This window comes from Protopterus annectens, chromosome 3.part1 (assembly GCF_019279795.1).
Source record: "Protopterus annectens isolate FY-2018-M chromosome 3.part1, PAN1.0, whole genome shotgun sequence".
NCBI classification, from domain to species: Eukaryota; Metazoa; Chordata; order Ceratodontiformes; family Protopteridae; genus Protopterus; species Protopterus annectens.
The window spans coordinates 1,390,775,420-1,390,793,396 of NC_056732.1; the positions used below are offsets into that span (position 1 = coordinate 1,390,775,420).

Genomic DNA, 17,977 nt, shown 5'->3' on the forward strand with positions numbered 1-17,977 from the left:
TCACCCAGAATGAAACCACAGTACAAGGACAAAATGATTGACTTCAACAATTGGCTAAGCTTCTGGTGTCATTCTAAGGGGATTCAGTATTTGTCTGCCTGGGACGACATGATCGACAGTCCACGATGCTTTGCCAGAGATGGCCTGCACCTGTCGCCCCTAGGATTCCGGATACTGGCTAAGGCTCTTGCCACCCCTATAGTGACTTTTTTAGGCAAGGTTCAAATGACAAATTCACCACCATAACAGGTACAAGCAAGCAAAATCTGAGGGCAATGCTACTCAATGCTAGAAGTGTAAACCTCAAAATGCACTCACTCGAGGCACTCCTTAAAATGGAGAACATTGCCATCTGTGCAGTGACAGAGACCTGGTTCAAAGTTCCAGAGAGCACCCCTGCATTACCAGGCTTCAATTCATACCACACCTTTCGGCCACCTAACCCAGAAAGAAGCACTAAAGGCGGAGGCGTGTCCATATTTATTAAGGATATTCACACCTCCAGGCTAGTTGCACAGCATAATGCATCCGAGATTATCCAAGTGCAACTAACTCTGGGAAAGACTGCAATCCAAATTGTAGCTTGCTACAGACCCCTCAGCATGCCCCAGGATTCACACTCCTCATTTCTTGATACACTGGAAAATATTAGGGTACAACCCAACACCCTAATAATGGGCGATTTCAACTACCCCACCATTAACTGGGAAAACTACTAATGTACCAACTCTTTTGCTCAACGTTTTCTAGAATTCATAAATTTCAACGCCATGGATCAACTTATTCACACCCCCACCAGGGGCAGCAATATCCTAGACCTGGTCATTACCAACATGGGAAACCGGTGTTCCACACCAGAGGTCAATTCCTCGTTGGTCAGATACGACCACAAGCTAATCAGCCTAGACATCCACATCCCACCCCCACCCCCAATTAGGGAAGCCATCATAAAAAACTTCTCCAAAGCCAACTTCATACTTCCTAAGACAGAAATGGCAAACTTCATGACACCCATGCAGACGGACAATAGAGGTATGACTGCCGAATCCTACACAAATGCACTTTATAAGCACTTACACGAGTGCATGGATTATGCTATCCCTAATAGAACCAAGATGTTATCCTCCAAAAAAAGGAAGCCAATCTGGTGGTCCTCTGCCATAAACAAACTCTACAACAGAAGAAAGAAACTGTTGCCAAAAAGAGTAAAATCCCATGACTGGAGGAACTCCCTGGTCAACCTCAGTAAAAAGCTCAGATCCCTCATAAAATCCTCCAAAGCTAGTTACGAAAACAAAATTGCCACTGACTCTAAAGACAACCACAAAGCATTCTATAGCTATGTCAAGAATCTAAATGGGAACACTCAGATCTGCTCTGAGTTACAGCATAATGGCACTAAATATACAGAACCAACTGATATTGACAACATCCTAGCAGATAGGTTCAGTGCTAACTTTACCCCCCTCTCACCTCCTAGAGGGCCCATCCCTATACCGGAAGAATACAAAGTTCCTATAATCACGGCTGCACAGGTAAAAAACACACTCTCCAAAGCCAAGAACACAGCATCCATGGGACCTGACAATATCCCAGGCTGCATTCTACACGAACTGCAGAATGAACTGGCACCCTACCTAAGTACCATGTTCAATCATAGTCTCACCTCAGGCTTTGTACCCACTGAATGGCACACCACGACGGTTATCCCACTCCACAAAGGGGGAGCCACGACGGACCCCAGGAACTACCGCCCCATTAGCCTGATGAGCCTGGTCTGCAAGGCCATGGAACGTATCATCATGGAACTCATAAACAAAGACATTGGTAATCTCCAAACTCTGGACCCTACCCAGTTTGGATTTGTAAAAGGCAGATCATGTCTCCTAAACCTGATTGACTTCTTTGAAGCAGTCACCAAAGCCATAGATGAGGGTAAAATGGTTCACACAGCTTATCTAGATCTCGCCAAGGCTTTCGATACCATCCCCTACTCTGGAATTATAGATAAGCTCACTAAACTAGGTATAAACCCTATGTCACAAGATAGTTTGCTAACTGGCTCACGAACAGAACCCACACTGTGAAAGTAGCGGATTCCAAATCCGACATCAGACCAGTGAAAAGTGGAGTACCACCAGGGTTCAGTCCTGGGTCCTCTCCTGTTTGGTATCTACTTCTCTGAAATGCAGGCCAACACAGAAGGTCTTTGGCTAACAAAGTTTGCAGATGACTGCAAACTAGGAGCCATAATCAAAACTCCTAATGATGTGGACAAACTACAAAAGGGCCTCACTGAGACAGATACCTGGTGTCAAAGCCATGGCCTGAAGCTCAATGCCAAAAAGTGTATTGTCATCCCCTTTGGTAAAAACTCTGTACCCAGGAACTACCACATAGCTGGTAGTCGACTTAATGCCGAAAATGTGATAAGAGACCTTGGGACACAGGTGGACAGTAGTCTCTCCTTTGATAATCACATCGCCACAGCGGTCAGGAAATCCTTCTACGTGGCTCATCTCATCACAAAAGGATTCTCATCCAGAAAAAAGAGGTCATTGTTCCCATCTACTCATCACTCATTAGACCCATTATAGAGTACAATGCCCCTTTTGGTATGTACCTCACAAGACATCTACAACAACTGGAAAGACCACAGAAATACCTCACAAAGAGGATTACTGGCCTCAAACAGATGCCCTATGCAGACCATCTCAAAAAACTACAGCTTTACTCCATCGCATATCGCCTACTCAGGGGCGATCTCTGCCTAACATACAAAGCTATGTCAAACCCAGAGCTGTTGGACATGCTCCACTTAAAGAAATCCCAATCTCCTCAAGCTACATGCTCTAGGGACCTAAACCTTGTCACCACAATAAACAGAACATGCTGGAGGGATAGATTCCTGTCCCAGAGACTTCCCATACTCTGGAACAGACTACCTATCTATGGCAAACAGAGCTCCTCATTAGCACTCTTCAAGAAAAATCTTGATGATTGGATGGGAAATGGGAAATTAACCCAAGGATCACTTCTGTGGCTCTGCTCGACAGGGGCACAGGAAAATAATTTTCTTGGGTGGCGAAAGCCAGGGTACATTTTTTGGCTAAGCTTGTATGGGCCCTAGGGCAGATAGCCTAGTACCTACCTATGAACCTATGAACTTATGAACCTATGAAAATTACTGGATATCTGTAATGGCAGAGTATTTCAAAAGACAAGTTAGTAATCAGACGGTTATCTTTTGGAGGTGTTTGCTTGTGTATACCAATGTATAGAGAAGTGTTTCAGTGCTATTTAAATTACATATGCTTAATTTATTTATTTATTTATTTATTCTTGGTTGACTGGTTGAGTGGGCTGGTCCTCGGACCCTTTTCGGCCATGGGTACAGAAGGCACAAAAGTACAATCAAAAGACTCAGATACAATATCTCAAGGATTACAGTAATACCAAGGATTCATGTAAAAGTAGCAGTGCCTGTAGAGAAGGGTCCCTTGTGAAGAGAAATTAGAGCCAGGAGATAAAAAGAAGTATGAAGTGACAGGCAAGGACAGAGACTAGAAAGTTATGAAAGAAGCAGGAAAAGCAGAGAATGAGTTAATGATTAGTGAAGTGTGTGCAGTCATTAATTTGCTTCATGCTAACTATCAACTTTTCAATAATAAATACTGGGAGAAAAAATGAATTGTTACGTCTTGTTCCAGCCTTATTTTTAAAACTTTCTATGAATTGATAATTCTGTATTGGTATTTATTTTTAAGTGTTTTGTGATATAAATTGTCATGCTTGGTTATAAATGTTGCTTTTCTTATGTCTTCCTTCTCCTTGCAGGTATATCAGGATAACATCTATGCCCAAGGTTGTTATTTTCACTCTTTTAAGAAGGTATTGTTTGAGATGGGACCAGAGTATTATAACACAGTTGAGCTGGCATCTTTCCACTCTACCTCTAAAGGCTACATGGGCGAGTAAGTATTCATGTCATTGGACAGATGATCAATGCACTTCTGTAAAGAAATACTTCTGTGTATGTGATACTTAAATGTGTTCCTTTTATACCTAATTACCTTCGCTAACCTTGTGCACCCATGTCATTTCTGTTATCATAGTGTATTCTGAGATATATAGCTCAGCCAGTACCCATATATACATCAGAGGACATCTTGTATGTGCTGTATTTTTCTGGACGGAAAATTGTGAACAGCTGTTAAGGCTCAGTGTGTCAGAACTTAAATACTGTCCTTATTGAGGGATTTGGTATAGTTTGCATAAGATCTGTACAGGTGGCAGATATTGATGCTGGAAATGTCTACTCTAATAGTTTCCTGTCAGAAGCATAAAAGCAACCTTATGAGGTTTAGTTATATGACACATTAAACAGTGGTGTTGAGTACTAGAGATAGACATGGGAAGTAAAGTAGCTGAAAGCTGCCAGGAATGCCAGCGTACTGATATTTAGGACAAGAGAATTAACTCTTCATAACAGCACAGCGAAAATCTAGGTTTAGGAACACATTGCCCCATTGAAGCTGATCTTCTCTGCAGTTACTAACTCCACGCTGAGAGTGGGTATCATGTAGCAGATGATCCATTAAAGGAAAAATAATGGGTGTTGTGCAGTTTCTGCAATATTATTTTTGCACTGCTGTTGTACCACTATGCTGGTTTGTAACAAAAATGACAAAAATATCGCTGCTCTCTGGCTGGCACTGATATGAATCTTAAGTCATTCAAAGGTCGGTACTACGTGTATGTGAATAACAAGTATGTAAACTGGTAGAGTCTGAGTTGTTTAACTGATGGAAAGTACAACATAAGAGAATAAAAATCTATTTCATGACATTTGTCAAGAGAAATTGCTTGTTCTTTGAACAGACATAATGCTTATTGCCTTATAAATCATATGGAGTAGATTACAAGTAAGACTTCCTTGCCTGTATGCAAACAAAGTGTACTCCCAAACCCACCAAGGACAGCTTTGCAAATACTAGACCTCCTCTGTCCATCCCAGTGATTACCTATGAAATAACCAAAGAGAATTTCATTCCATTCCCCTCAACATTTCTTCCTTTGGAGAGGGCCCACTAGCTCAGAGATCTCTTCTCCTCAGTTGTCTCATAATGGCAGGGCCAACCTTATCCACTATTGTACCTTTTAAGCCTCATGGCAGTGTTCACTGGCAGCTGGTTGCACTGTGGACTATGCAGTGGCATAGTTCATTGCTAGCTGCTGAAAACTCACTTCATAGTACCTCATTTGGGACCCCTGCTCATACACATATACACACATGTTTTGGCATGTTGGGGCTGCAGGGCTGGGACCTTGTTCTCCCACAAAAAAAAGTTTCTGGCTGTTCTGTTACTTTGCATATAATGGGCAGCTTTTCAGATTGCCAGATGAAGCTTTTGTGGGGATATGGATTGTGTTACAATCCCTCACAGACGAAGCAGTACTGGCTACCAAAGTTTTGAATCTGGCTACCCACAGCCTGCATTCTGAAACATGTGATTCAGCCTTTGCTTTCAGAAATTGAGTATGCATAGACTAGGAACTTAGGAACATACTAGTCAAGCAATCACTGGGACCATAAGATGCCTAGCCATATACACTTTTAAGCAAACTAATGTAAACGTTCTTACCACCCTTTTCAAGCACTTAGTACTCACCTCCTAAATTGAGCAGGTCTGTACATGATAACCCTGGTGTAAATTTGTGTCTACCCATCCAGTAATCAAGACCAGACTTAAAGGTAGCTAAAGTAATACTTTGACCTGTAATAGTAATAGTAGCTTATTCTATAGGGTAGGACTAGGCTGATTTAGAAACCAGTCTCTCTTTTTTTTATTTGTTGTTGATTTAAGTCTTTAGAACAGCTATGTGCAGAGTCACTGCTTTTGCAAAGCAATATCAGGTCTTTTATGGCTCAAAAAAAAAAAAGACACAGGTAGCCTCACTGCAATCTGTAAGCTACTAGTTATAAAGAGAGCTGTGCTAATCTATTGGGGTAGTTGAGGAATTTAAGACATTTAATTTTCTTAGAAATATTTGGGGCCTTTCTAATTGAGTGATATGCTAGGACTTGTAGATACTGAAGTGGGCATTGTATTCAATAATGAGTTTGATAAGGGAAAAGTACATTGAGAGGATGATTTCTTTGGCTCATGAAGATATTCCCTTGGAAGTTAACTGGTCCTGAGAGAAGGATTTCCTGGCTGTGGTGAAGACATGATGAGCAAATGAAAGTTATCCACATAAGTATCTCTTAGGACCACATCTATCTGAAGGAGAGTACCAGTTATAACATATGAGATGAAAACAACCTTTTGGCTTTCTGCAAACTGTACTATGCTGCATTTTGTTCACCTAGTTTAAGACTGTTTTTCATACACCATGTATGTGCATATTCCAGCCTTTTTGTATCAGTGAATGAATGGATACCTGCACCCAGTTTGCAGCCATCAGCAAACTTGGTCAACCACACTTCTGGGATATTGGCTTGGATATCTGCAAAATAAATGTCAAAGGGAAGAGGGCTCAGCATGGACTCCCTGTTGTACCTCACTATTTATAAATTTACATTCAGAGAAAGAACCAGCAAATTAAACATCTTGGGATCTGTTGGATAGCCAATTTACAATTCTGCAATGTAGGGATTTATACTAACACTGCATATTTTTTTAATAATACCAGCATGGAGATAGTGTCAAAAGCCTTAGCAAGGTTGAGATAAGCAGTGTGGACAGAATGCCCACTGTTCTCACCCCCTGTAATCTTTTCAAAGAAGCTTACTAGGTTCAGAAGACAGGACATGCCCTTTACAAAACCAAAGTGATTGGGCTCAAGATCATTTAAGTTGCCTGTATCTGCATAAATGAGTTCTGCTATGATGTATTGCATGGCTTTGCATATAAGGCTGGTGTCTTAGGTCTACAATAACCTGGGTCTGTAATTCCTGCTGTAATTGCAGTAACTATAATTAACTTCCTTGGAAATAAAACACTAACATTTCAAGAGTGACTGATTATATGGTAATAGTGACAAACATTTGTCAATCCGACTTCATCAGATAGATGAAAGTGCTCATTACTTTGAATAAACTTGTTAACTTAAAGATCAGAGAATAATGACTTCATGTTATTACCTGATTTTTTGAATGTGTACATTCTAATCTGGTTGAGTTCTTAGTTTATTTTGGCAGGTTGAGTCTTTGTTGTGTTGTATTTGTCTCATAGTGAAGGCTCTGAGACTCTTATCCTCTTTTGGACTTTGTAATATTTGGAAGTAACAGTCTGTATTTTCGATGTGATTCTCCAACTATCTCAGCTGCCCAACTTTTCTTTGGTGATTTCAAGTAACTCAGGGCTGCTTTCACACCATGGGCACCCACATACATTTTAGATCTGCACATCATCTGACCCTATACACCTAAGTTGTTGTCAACCAAAGCAGGATCATGTTCAAATAGTGTCCTAGGCAGGGTAGTTGACCAATCCCACTGTAGTGATTCTAGTGTCTCATTATTCTGCAGCCTCTCCCCACTTAGTATAAATATTGTTCAAATCCTGTCAGCTTACATATTAATTTCTTCTTTACTTTTACAATGATGACAAAGACTTGTATTTAATTTTAATTAGCACAAATACTGCTGGCCATTTACTAAACAAAACAAAACACTCTCAGATTGAAGTCAGGCTTAGTATGAACAATAGTAAACTTCCATTCCTTTGAAACTCACATTCCTTAAAAATGTATCTGGCCAGTGGCAGCTTAAGTGTATCTTGGGCCTAGGGCTGCTTTCAAACTATGGGCAACCACACACATTTTAGGACCATGCATAAATGCATGTGTTCTTTGATTCAACTTTCTGATTGTTTTAAATCAAATTAAATTTCTTGTTTAATACATCAACATGTTAGTGTGTGTTTAAAAATTGTAGTTTTGAATGTTTTTTCTAGTAAGCAGTAAAAGAAAATGTATGAACCAGTAATGGTAAAAATACCCATTTCAGAAGATTTCAGCCATAAAATGCTACTCAGACAGCTGTCATTATAATCCACCAATATCCATACTTAAAAGTTATAGACATTATATCAAATGTGTACACAGCACATGTCTAATTGTAATGAAATAGCCACAGTAAAGTATTCCAATTTGTTTTACACAAAAGCACACTATTCCTGGAGAAACAGACTAATGACTTTTTAACTTTATGAGGTCAGCACGGTCAGCCATTTTTATCCACAGATATGCCCCAGACCTATCAGCTATAGCTATATTGTTGACTGCATCCTTCTCAAGTACTTGTGTAAAAAAATAATAACAATAATAACAACCAAAGTCACATATTTCAAATTTGTCTCAGACTGTAGTCAAAGTATTCCAACTTAATTCACACGTGCACACTAATCTTGCAAAATCAGATTGCAGACTGTTTAAAATGACCAGATGATAAAACCATTAAGGTACTTTCATCCAAAGAGAGCACCCCACCCCCACTTGCAATTATAGGCTTGCCTTTCACTGTCCAGATTTTCACAGAATGTCTAGATTTTTGCCTCACATTTTTGGTTGGTTCCTCATATAATTTGTGGTTTTCAGGCAAATCATAGAGTATTGATGTCACTAAAAGTTGCTAAATAATGACAGACATTTGAGTTGCAGACTTTATATTCTTCACGATGGTTTGCTAACTGGCTCATGGACAGAACCCACACTGTGAAAGTAGCGGATTCCAAAGCCGACATCAGACCAGTGAGAAGTGGAGTACCACAGGGTTCAGTCCTGGGTCCTCTCCTGTTTGGTATCTACTTCTCTGAAATGCAGGCCAACACAGAAGGTCTTTGGCTAACAAAGTTTGCAGATGACTGCAAACTAGGAGCCATAATCAAAACTTCTAATGATGTGGACAAACTACAAAAGGGCCTCACTGAGGCAGATACCTGGTGTCAAAGCCATGGCCTGAAGCTCAATGCCAAAAAGTGTATTGTCATCCCCTTTGGTAAAAGCTCTGTACCCATGAACTACCACATAGCTGGTAGTCTACTTAATGACGAAAATGTGATAAGAGACCTTGGGACACAGGTGGACAGTAGTCTCTCCTTTGATAATCACATTGCCACAGTGGTCAGGAAATCCTTCTACGTGGCACATCTCATCACAAAAGGATTCTCATCCAGAAAAAAAGAGGTCATTGTTCCCATCTACTCATCACTCATTAGACCCATTATAGAGTACAATGCCCCTTTTGGTATGTACCTCACAAGACATCTACAACAACTGGAAAGACCACAGAAATACCTCACAAAGAGGATTACTGGCCTCAAACAGATGCCCTATGCAGACCGTCTCAAAAAACTACAGCTTTACTCCATCGCATATCGCCTACTCAGGGGCGATCTCTGCCTAACATACAAAGCTATGTCAAACCCAGAGCTGTTGGACATGCTCCACTTAAAGAAATCCCAATCCCCTCAAGCTGCATGCTCTAGGGACCTAAACCTTGTCACCACAATAAACAGAACATGCTGGAGGGATAGATTCCTGTCCCAGAGACTTCCCATACTCTGGAACAGACTACCTATCTATGGCAAACAGAGCTCCTCATTAGCACTCTTCAAGAAAAATCTTGATGATTGCATGGGAAATGGGAAATTCACCCCGGGGATCAGTTCTGTGGCTCTGCTCGACAGGGGCACAGGAAAATAATTTTCTTGGGTGGCGAAAGCCAGGGTACATTTTTTGGCTAAGCTTGTATGGGCCCTAGGGCAGATAGCCTAGTACCTACCTATGAACCTATGAACTTATGAACCTATGAAAATTACTGGATATCTGTAATGGCAGAGTATTTCAAAAGACAGGTTTGTAATCAGACGGTTATCTTTTGGAGGTGTTTGCTTGTGTATACCAATGTATAGAGAAGTGTTTCAGTGCTACTTAAATTGCATATGCTTAATTTATTTATTTATTCTTTGTTAACTGGTTGAGTGGGTTGGTCCTCGGACCCTTTTCATCCATGGGTACAGAAGGCACAAAAGTACAATCAAAAGACTGAGATACAATATCTCAAGGATTACAGTAATACCAAGGATTCATGTAAAAGTAGCAGTGCCTGTAGAGAAGGGTCCCTTGTGAAGAGAAATGAGAGCCAGGAGATAAAAAGAAGTATGAAGTGACAGGCAAGGACAAAGACTAGAAGGTTATGAAAGAAGCAGGAAAAGCAGAGAACGAGTTAGTGATTAGTGAAGTGTGTGCAGTCATTAATTTGCTTCCTGTTAACTATCAACTTTTCAATAATAAATACTGGGAGAAAAAATGAATTGTTACGTCTTGTTCCCGCCTTATTTTTAAAACTTTCTATGAATTGATAATTCTGTATTGGTATTTATTTTTAAGTGTTTTGTTGATATAAATGGTCATGCTTGGTTATAAATGTTGCTTTTCTTATGTCTTCCTTCTCCTTGCAGGTATATCAGGATAACATCTATGCCCAAGGTTGTTATTTTCACTCTTTTAAGAAGGTATTGTTTGAGATGGGACCAGAGTATTATAACACAGTTGAGCTGGCATCTTTCCACTCTACCTCTAAAGGCTACATGGGCGAGTAAGTATTCATGTCATTGGACAGATGATCAATGCACTTCTGTAAAGAAATACTTCTGTGTATATGATACTTAAATGTGTTCCTTTTTTACCTAATTACGTTCGCTAACCATGTGCACCCATGTCATTTCTGTTATCATAGTGTATTCTGAGATTTATAGCTCAGCCAGTACCCATACATACATCAGAGGACATCTTGTATGTGCTGTATTTTTCTGTACGGAAAATTGTGAACAGCTGTTAAGGCTCAGTGTGTCCGAACTTAAATACTGTGCTTATTGAGGGATTTGGTATAGTTTGCATAAGATCTGTACAGGTGGCAGATATTGATGCTGGAAATGTCTACTCTAATAGTTTCCTGTCAGAAGCATAAAAGCAACCTTATGAGGTTTAGTTATATGACACATTAAACAGTGGTCTTGAGTACTAGAGATAGACATGGGAAGTAAAGTAGCTGAAAGCTGCCAGGAATGCCAGCGTACTGATATTTAGGACAAGAGAATTAACTCTTCATAGCAGCACAGCGAAAATCTAGGTTTAGGAACACATTGCCCCATTGAAGCTGATCTTCTCTGCAGTTACTAACTCCACGCTGAGAGTGGGTATCATGTAGCAGATGATCCATTAAAGGAAAAATAATGGGTGTTGTGCAGTTTTTGCAATATTATTTTTGCACTGCTGTTGTACCACTATGCTGGTTTGTAACAAAAATGACAAAAATATCGCTGCTCTCAGGCTGGCACTGATATGAATCTTAAGTCATTCAAAGGTCGGTACTACGTGTATGTGAATAACAAGTATGTAAACTGGTAGAGTCTGAGTTGTTTAACTGATGGAAAGTACAAAACAAGAGAATAAAAATCTATTTCATGACATTTGTCAAGAGAAATTGCTTGTTCTTTGAACAGACATAATGCTTATTGCCTTATAAATCATATGGAGTAGATTACAAGTAAGACTTCCTTGCCTGTATGCAAACAAAGTCTACTCCCAAACCCACCAAGGACAGCTTTGCAAGTACTAGACCTCCTCTGTCCATCCCAGTGATTACCTATGAAATAACCAAAGAGAATTTCATTCCATTCCCCCCAACATTTCTTCCCTTGGAGAGGGCCCACTAGCTCAGAGATCTCTTCTCCTCAGTGGTCTCATAATGGCAGGGCCAACCTTATCCACTATTGTACCTTTTAAGCCTCATGGCAGTGTTCACTGGCAGCTGGTTGCACTGTGGACTATGCAGTGGCATAGTTCATTGCTAGCTGCTGAAAACTCACTTCATAGTACCTCATTTGGGACCCCTGCTCATACACATATACACACATGTTTTGGCATGTTGGGGCTGCAGGGCTGGGGCCTTGTTCTCCCACAAAAAAAAAGTTTCTGGCTGTTCTGTTACTTTGCATATAATGGGCAGCTTTTCAGATTGCCAGATGAAGCTTTTGTGGGGATATGGATTGTGTTACGATCCCTCACAGACGAAGCAGTACTGGCTACCAAAGTTTTGAATCTGGCTACCCACAGCCTGCATTCTGAAACATGTGATTCAGCCTTTGCTTTCAGAAATTGAGTATGCATAGACTAGGAACTTAGGAACATACTAGGCAAGCAATCACTGGGACCATAAGATGCCTAGCCATATACACTTTTAAGCAAACTAATGTAAACGTTCTTACCACCCTTTTCAAGCACTTAGTACTCACCTCCTAAATTGAGCAGGTCTGTACATGATAACCCTGGTGTAAATTTGTGTCTACCCATCCGGTAATCAAGACCAGACTTAAAGGTAGCTAAAGTAATACTTTGACCTGTAATAGTAATAGTAGCTTATTCCATAGGGTAGGACTAGGTTGATTTAGAAACCAGTCTCTCTTTTTTTTATTTGTTGTTGATTTAAGTCTTTAGAACAGCTATGTGCAGAGTCACTGCTTTTGCAAATCAATATCAGGTCTTTTATGGCTCAAAAAAAAAAAAAGACACAGGTAGCCTCACTGCAATCTGTAAGCTACTAGTTATAAAGAGAGCTGTGCTAATCTATTGGGGTAGTTGAGGAATTTAAGACATTTAATTTTCTTAGAAATATTTGGGGCCTTTCTAATTGAGTGATATGCTAGGACTTGTAGATACTGAAGTGAGCATTGTATTCAATAATGAGTTTGATAAGGGAAAAGTACATTGAGAGGATGACTTCTTTGGCTCATGAAGATATTCCCTTGGAAGTTAACTGGTCCTGAGAGAAGGATTTCCTGGCTGTGGTGAAGACATGATGAACAAATGAAAGTTATCCACATAAGTATCTCTTAGGACCACATCTATCTGAAGGGGAGTACCAGTTATAACATATGAGATGAAAACAACCTTTTGGCTTTCTGCAAACTGTACTATGCTGCATTTTGTTCACCTAGTTTAAGACTGTTTTTCATACACCATGTATGTGCATATTCCAGCCTTTTTGTATCAGTGAATGAATGGATACCTGCACCCAGTTTGCAGCCATCAGCAAACTTGGTCAACCACACTTCTGTGATATTGGCTTGGATATCTGCAAAATAAATGTCAAAGGGAAGAGGGCTCAGCATGGACTCCCTGTTGTACCTCACTATTTATAAATTTACATTCAGAGAAAGAACCAGCAAATTAAACATCTTGGGATCTGTTGGATAGACAATTTACAATTCTGCAATGTAGGGATTTATACTAACACTGCATATTTTTTAATAATACCAGCATGGAGATAGTGTCAAAAGCCTTAGCCAGGTTGTGATAAGCAGTGTGGACAGAATGCCCACTGTTCTCACCCCCTGTAATCTTTTCAAAGAAGCTTACTAGGTTCAGAAGACAGGACATGCCCTTTACAAAACCAAAGTGATTGGACTCAAGATCATTTAAGTTGCCTGTATCTGCATAAATGAGTTCTGCTATGATGTATTGCATGGCTTTGCATATAAGGCTGGTGTCTTAGGTCTACAATAACCTGGGTCTGTAATTCCTGCTGTAATTGCAGTAACTATAATTAACTTCCTTGGAAGTAAAACACTAATATTTCAAGAGCGACTGATTATATGGTAATAGTGACAAACATTTGTCAATCAGACTTCATCAGATAGATGAAAGGGCTCATTACTTTGAATAAACTTGTTAACTTAAAGGTCAGAGAATAATGACTTCATGTTATTACCTGATTTTTTGAATGTGTACATTCTAATCTGGTTGAGTTCTTAGTTTATTTTAGCAGGTTGAGTCTTTGTTGTGTTGTATTTGTCTCATAGTGAAGGCTCTGAGACTCTTATCCTCTTTTGGACTTTGTAATATTTGGAAGTAACAGTCTGTATTTTCGATGTGATTCTCCAACTATCTCAGCTGCCCAACTTTTCTTTGGTGATTTCAAGTAACTCAAGGCTGCTTTCACACCATGGGCACCCACATACATTTTAGATCTGCACATCATCTGACCCTATACACCTAAGTTGTTGTCAACCAAAGCAGGATCATGTTCAAATAGTGTCCTAGGCAGGGTAGTTGACCAGTCCCACTGTAGTGATTCTAGTGTCTCATTCTGCAGCCTCTCCCCACTTAGTATAAATATTGTTCAAATCCTGTCAGCTTACATATTAATTACTTCTTTACTTTTATAATGATGACAAAGACTTGTATTTAATTTTAATTAGCACAAATACTGCTGGCCATTTACTAAACAAAACAAAACACTCTCAGATTGAAGTCAGGCTTAGTATGAACAATAGTAAACTTCCATTCCTTTGAAACTCACATTCCTTAAAAATGTATCTGGCCAGTGGCAGCTTAAGTGTATCTTGGGCCTAGGGCCTAGGGCTGCTTTCAAACCATGGGCAACCACACACATTTTAGGACCATGCATAATGTTTGTTAGAATGTGAGCTTAAATGGATTATTAGGTGTCAGGCTGATAAATGAATAGTGTTAATGAAATGGGATGTATTGCCATTATTCCTCTATACAATGAAATTTGAATGTGTGTTGTTGCTTTTTCCCCTGTAGGTTAATATATAAATGGTAATAGTATGTATTTTGGGAAAGGAATGACCATATGACTGTTTTAATCATTTGTAAGCTTATTAGTTTTTGCATTAAGTAGTCGTTTTAATACTAGGTATAAATATGTCCATAATAAGATAAGTTGTCATCAGATAAACATTACTCCAGGTTGTATTAGATTACTGTATCCTGGTTATGTTTCAACCCGTTTGAATAATGTTTATTTTATTAGATAGTGTAATATATATTTTAAAGTTTGTGCAATATATTTTAAAGTTTGCGTTAGAGTTCTGATAGTATATGTGTTTTACTATGTCTCACACTACTTAGTAGTTTTTAAAGTTTTTTAGAAATACTTAATGTGAACAGTAAATGTAGCGCGAGAGCTTTTAAATGATTGTTAAGGATGAAATGATGTTGACCAATGAATTACTGAGTTAGGATATTTAAGCATGGATTATGTGTCAGTTTGTATAAGTCTGAAGAAGCCGCTAACTTGTTTGCAATAAATTTATTATTTTCATAGCTGGTTTTTTACATTATATCAAATGTGTACACAGCACATGTCTAATTATAATGAAATAGCCACAGTAAAGTATTCCAATTTGTTTTACACAAAAGCACACTATTCCTGGAGAAACAGACTAATGACTTTTTAACTTTATGAGGTCAGCACGGTCAGCCATTTTTATCCACAGATATGCCCCAGACCTATCAGCTATAGCTATATTGCTGACTGCATCCTTCTCAAGTACTTGTGTAAAAAATAATAACAATAATAACAACCAAAGTCACATATTTCAAATTTGTCTCAGACTGTAGTCAAAGTATTCCAACTTAATTCACACGTGCACACTAATCTTGCAAAATCAGATTGCAGACTGTTTAAAATGACCAGATGATAAAACCATTAAGGTACTTTCATCCAAAGAGAGCACCCCACCCCCACTTGCAATTATAGGCTTGCCTCTCACTGTCCAGATTTTCACAGAATGTCTAGATTTTTGCCTCACATTTTTGGTTGGTTCCTCATATAATTTGTGGTTTTCAGGCAAATCATAGAGTATTGATGTCACTAAAAGTTGCTAAATAATGACAGACATTTGAGTTGCAGACTTTATATTCTTCAGAAAATGCATAACACAAAACTTGTTAGTCAAGCAACTTTCTATATTTATGAGTGATATTTAAAATGTGTCCCTATTTTTGGCCCTTTGTCCCCCCATTATTTTTGTCTTTGACCAGATTTCTTGCTGTAAGAGGTTGAGAGGTATGGTTATAGCCACTTTGTTGATTGTGTACACCCCTTATTGTTTTATGAAGAAATACATTATATATACTTTACTGGTAGCTTTGGGTGAACTACATGAAACTGTATAAAGATCACAAGCATTAGGCCATAAGATCAAGTCATCTGTAGCACCATTTAAATAGAATGATAGTATAAGAAATATTAACTACTTGTTAACATATGCAAAGTTAATATGCACAGTTCCTGCAAATGTAAAAATCATCAGGATAATTCCACATTGAAGAGAACTACTACTCATACAGAGGTTGCTGCTTGCAAACAACTTTGCATTTCATTGCTTCATCTGTAAATGTTCTGCCTGCTGCCCTTGAAGAATTAATTGCCTATGTTGCATTAAAAAAAATTGTGTGCTGGTGATATTGCCATAACATTTCCTGAACTAGATTAACTATGTAATAGGGAATGGCTGGCAAACAAGGACAACAGGTTCATAGTTACTTTTACTAGGAATGCAGTCCAGGAGGCCATTAAGGAGCCTAGCCGAAATTTTCAATTGTTTTAAAGCACTACCTGGTTAAGTGATATGGTCAATATTACATAGCAGGTAAATGAAAGAGTCAAACCTGTTAACAAAACAGAGTTGTAGCCCTCTGTGCTAACTACCTGAGTAGGAGCTTTTAACTAAATGCAGAAATCCATGTAGAGAAGACTGTGTAACAGCAATATGCAGCAATGACTACATAATGGATGTTGAAGATCAAGTCATCACTCAAAAAAGTGTGAACCCCTTTGCAGTTGTTGAAGGTTCATAGGTTCATAGATTCATAGGTTAGTACTAGGCTATCAGCCCTAGGGCCTATACAAGCCTAGCCATAACAATTCCCTGGCTATTTCTTCCCACAGTATTTACTTTCCTGCTGTAAAGAAGGTACTACAAAAATGTATTGGTAAAATGTAACATGTTTAAACACAATTATACAATCCAGGCCTACTAATTATTAATGGTTTTATTCTTTAGTAAAATGAATAAAGCAAAACAATTAAAGACAAGATAAAAGCCGCAGCAGCTTTTGTTCAACAACCCACAAGTCATACAAAAATTTATATGCAAAAAAACACTCTATAAACCATTATTGAATTTTTTACATTACATATTCAAATCGGAGGAAAAAACAAAGATATTAATTAATTGTAATTATGAATATTAGAAAAAAAATATAGTATAGCCCATTGGTGGATGACAGAGCAGGGCAGTGTCGTAGGCAAATAGAATTATTAAGTTAATTTAAAATAATTAGATAAGAAAAGTATAAAAAAAGCAGCATAAAATTTGGGGAACAAATTTTTAATATTATTATTTACGAAGTGTTCCTATCCACTTTATCCACTCAGATGACAGAACGTATGTACACATTATTCTTGGATTTAGATAAAAAAAGAAAAAATTAAAAATTATTGAAATTGGCTGTTGTTGGTTTATAATTGTCTATTGTAGATGCTTATGTAATTTTAATTTTTGTTTTTTTAATTTTAACTAAAAAAAAATATTTATGTTAATGTTATATTTATAGGAAATTCAAAAAAAAAAACAAAAGCAATATTGTACATAATGTAAATAGTGTGTGGTGTGAAATGTAAATGTGTAAAAACAAAAAAAAAAAAAAAAAAAAAAAAAAGAAATATTACTGCATACAACATATTTTCTTTTTTTTTTGGTGGGGGGGGGCTACATGTTTGAAGGACACCTATGTCTTCTCTGTCATCAAGAATAGCTGTCGTAAATGACATCAATGAGTCCAGTTATGACCTACTTGAATGGATAATAATGCTGTCTTCTTGCAGCATGCACCTCCATAGTCAACAGAGGTAGATCATGGAAAAATGGAGCACTATGCAGGTAGTGAATCAGATCCCTACCATCCTCTCCAATCCTGTTACTTGGCTGTCTCCCCATTTACCATAAATACTATTCAAACCTGTCCACATGGATAATATTTTCTTCTTTACTTTCACAATTATCACAAACATTTGGATTTTATTTAAACCTTTTATTTGAAATTGTACAGAAGAAGCCACGGCAGTGCAGCAGTAGCAATGTTGCCTCACAGC

At 38.4% G+C, this 17,977-nt stretch overlaps 1 protein-coding gene across 1 annotated transcript in view; it reads left to right on the forward strand.

Moving 5' to 3' along the window:
• The window catches only part of GPT (glutamic--pyruvic transaminase), a 528,517-nt gene that overhangs the window by 387,085 nt on the left and 123,455 nt on the right, over positions 1–17,977 (forward strand). Inside the window, exon 7 of the mRNA XM_044067427.1 lies at positions 3,838–3,974. Coding sequence (XP_043923362.1) covers positions 3,838–3,974 — 137 coding nt within the window. The remainder of the gene's footprint in view (positions 1–3,837; positions 3,975–17,977) is intronic.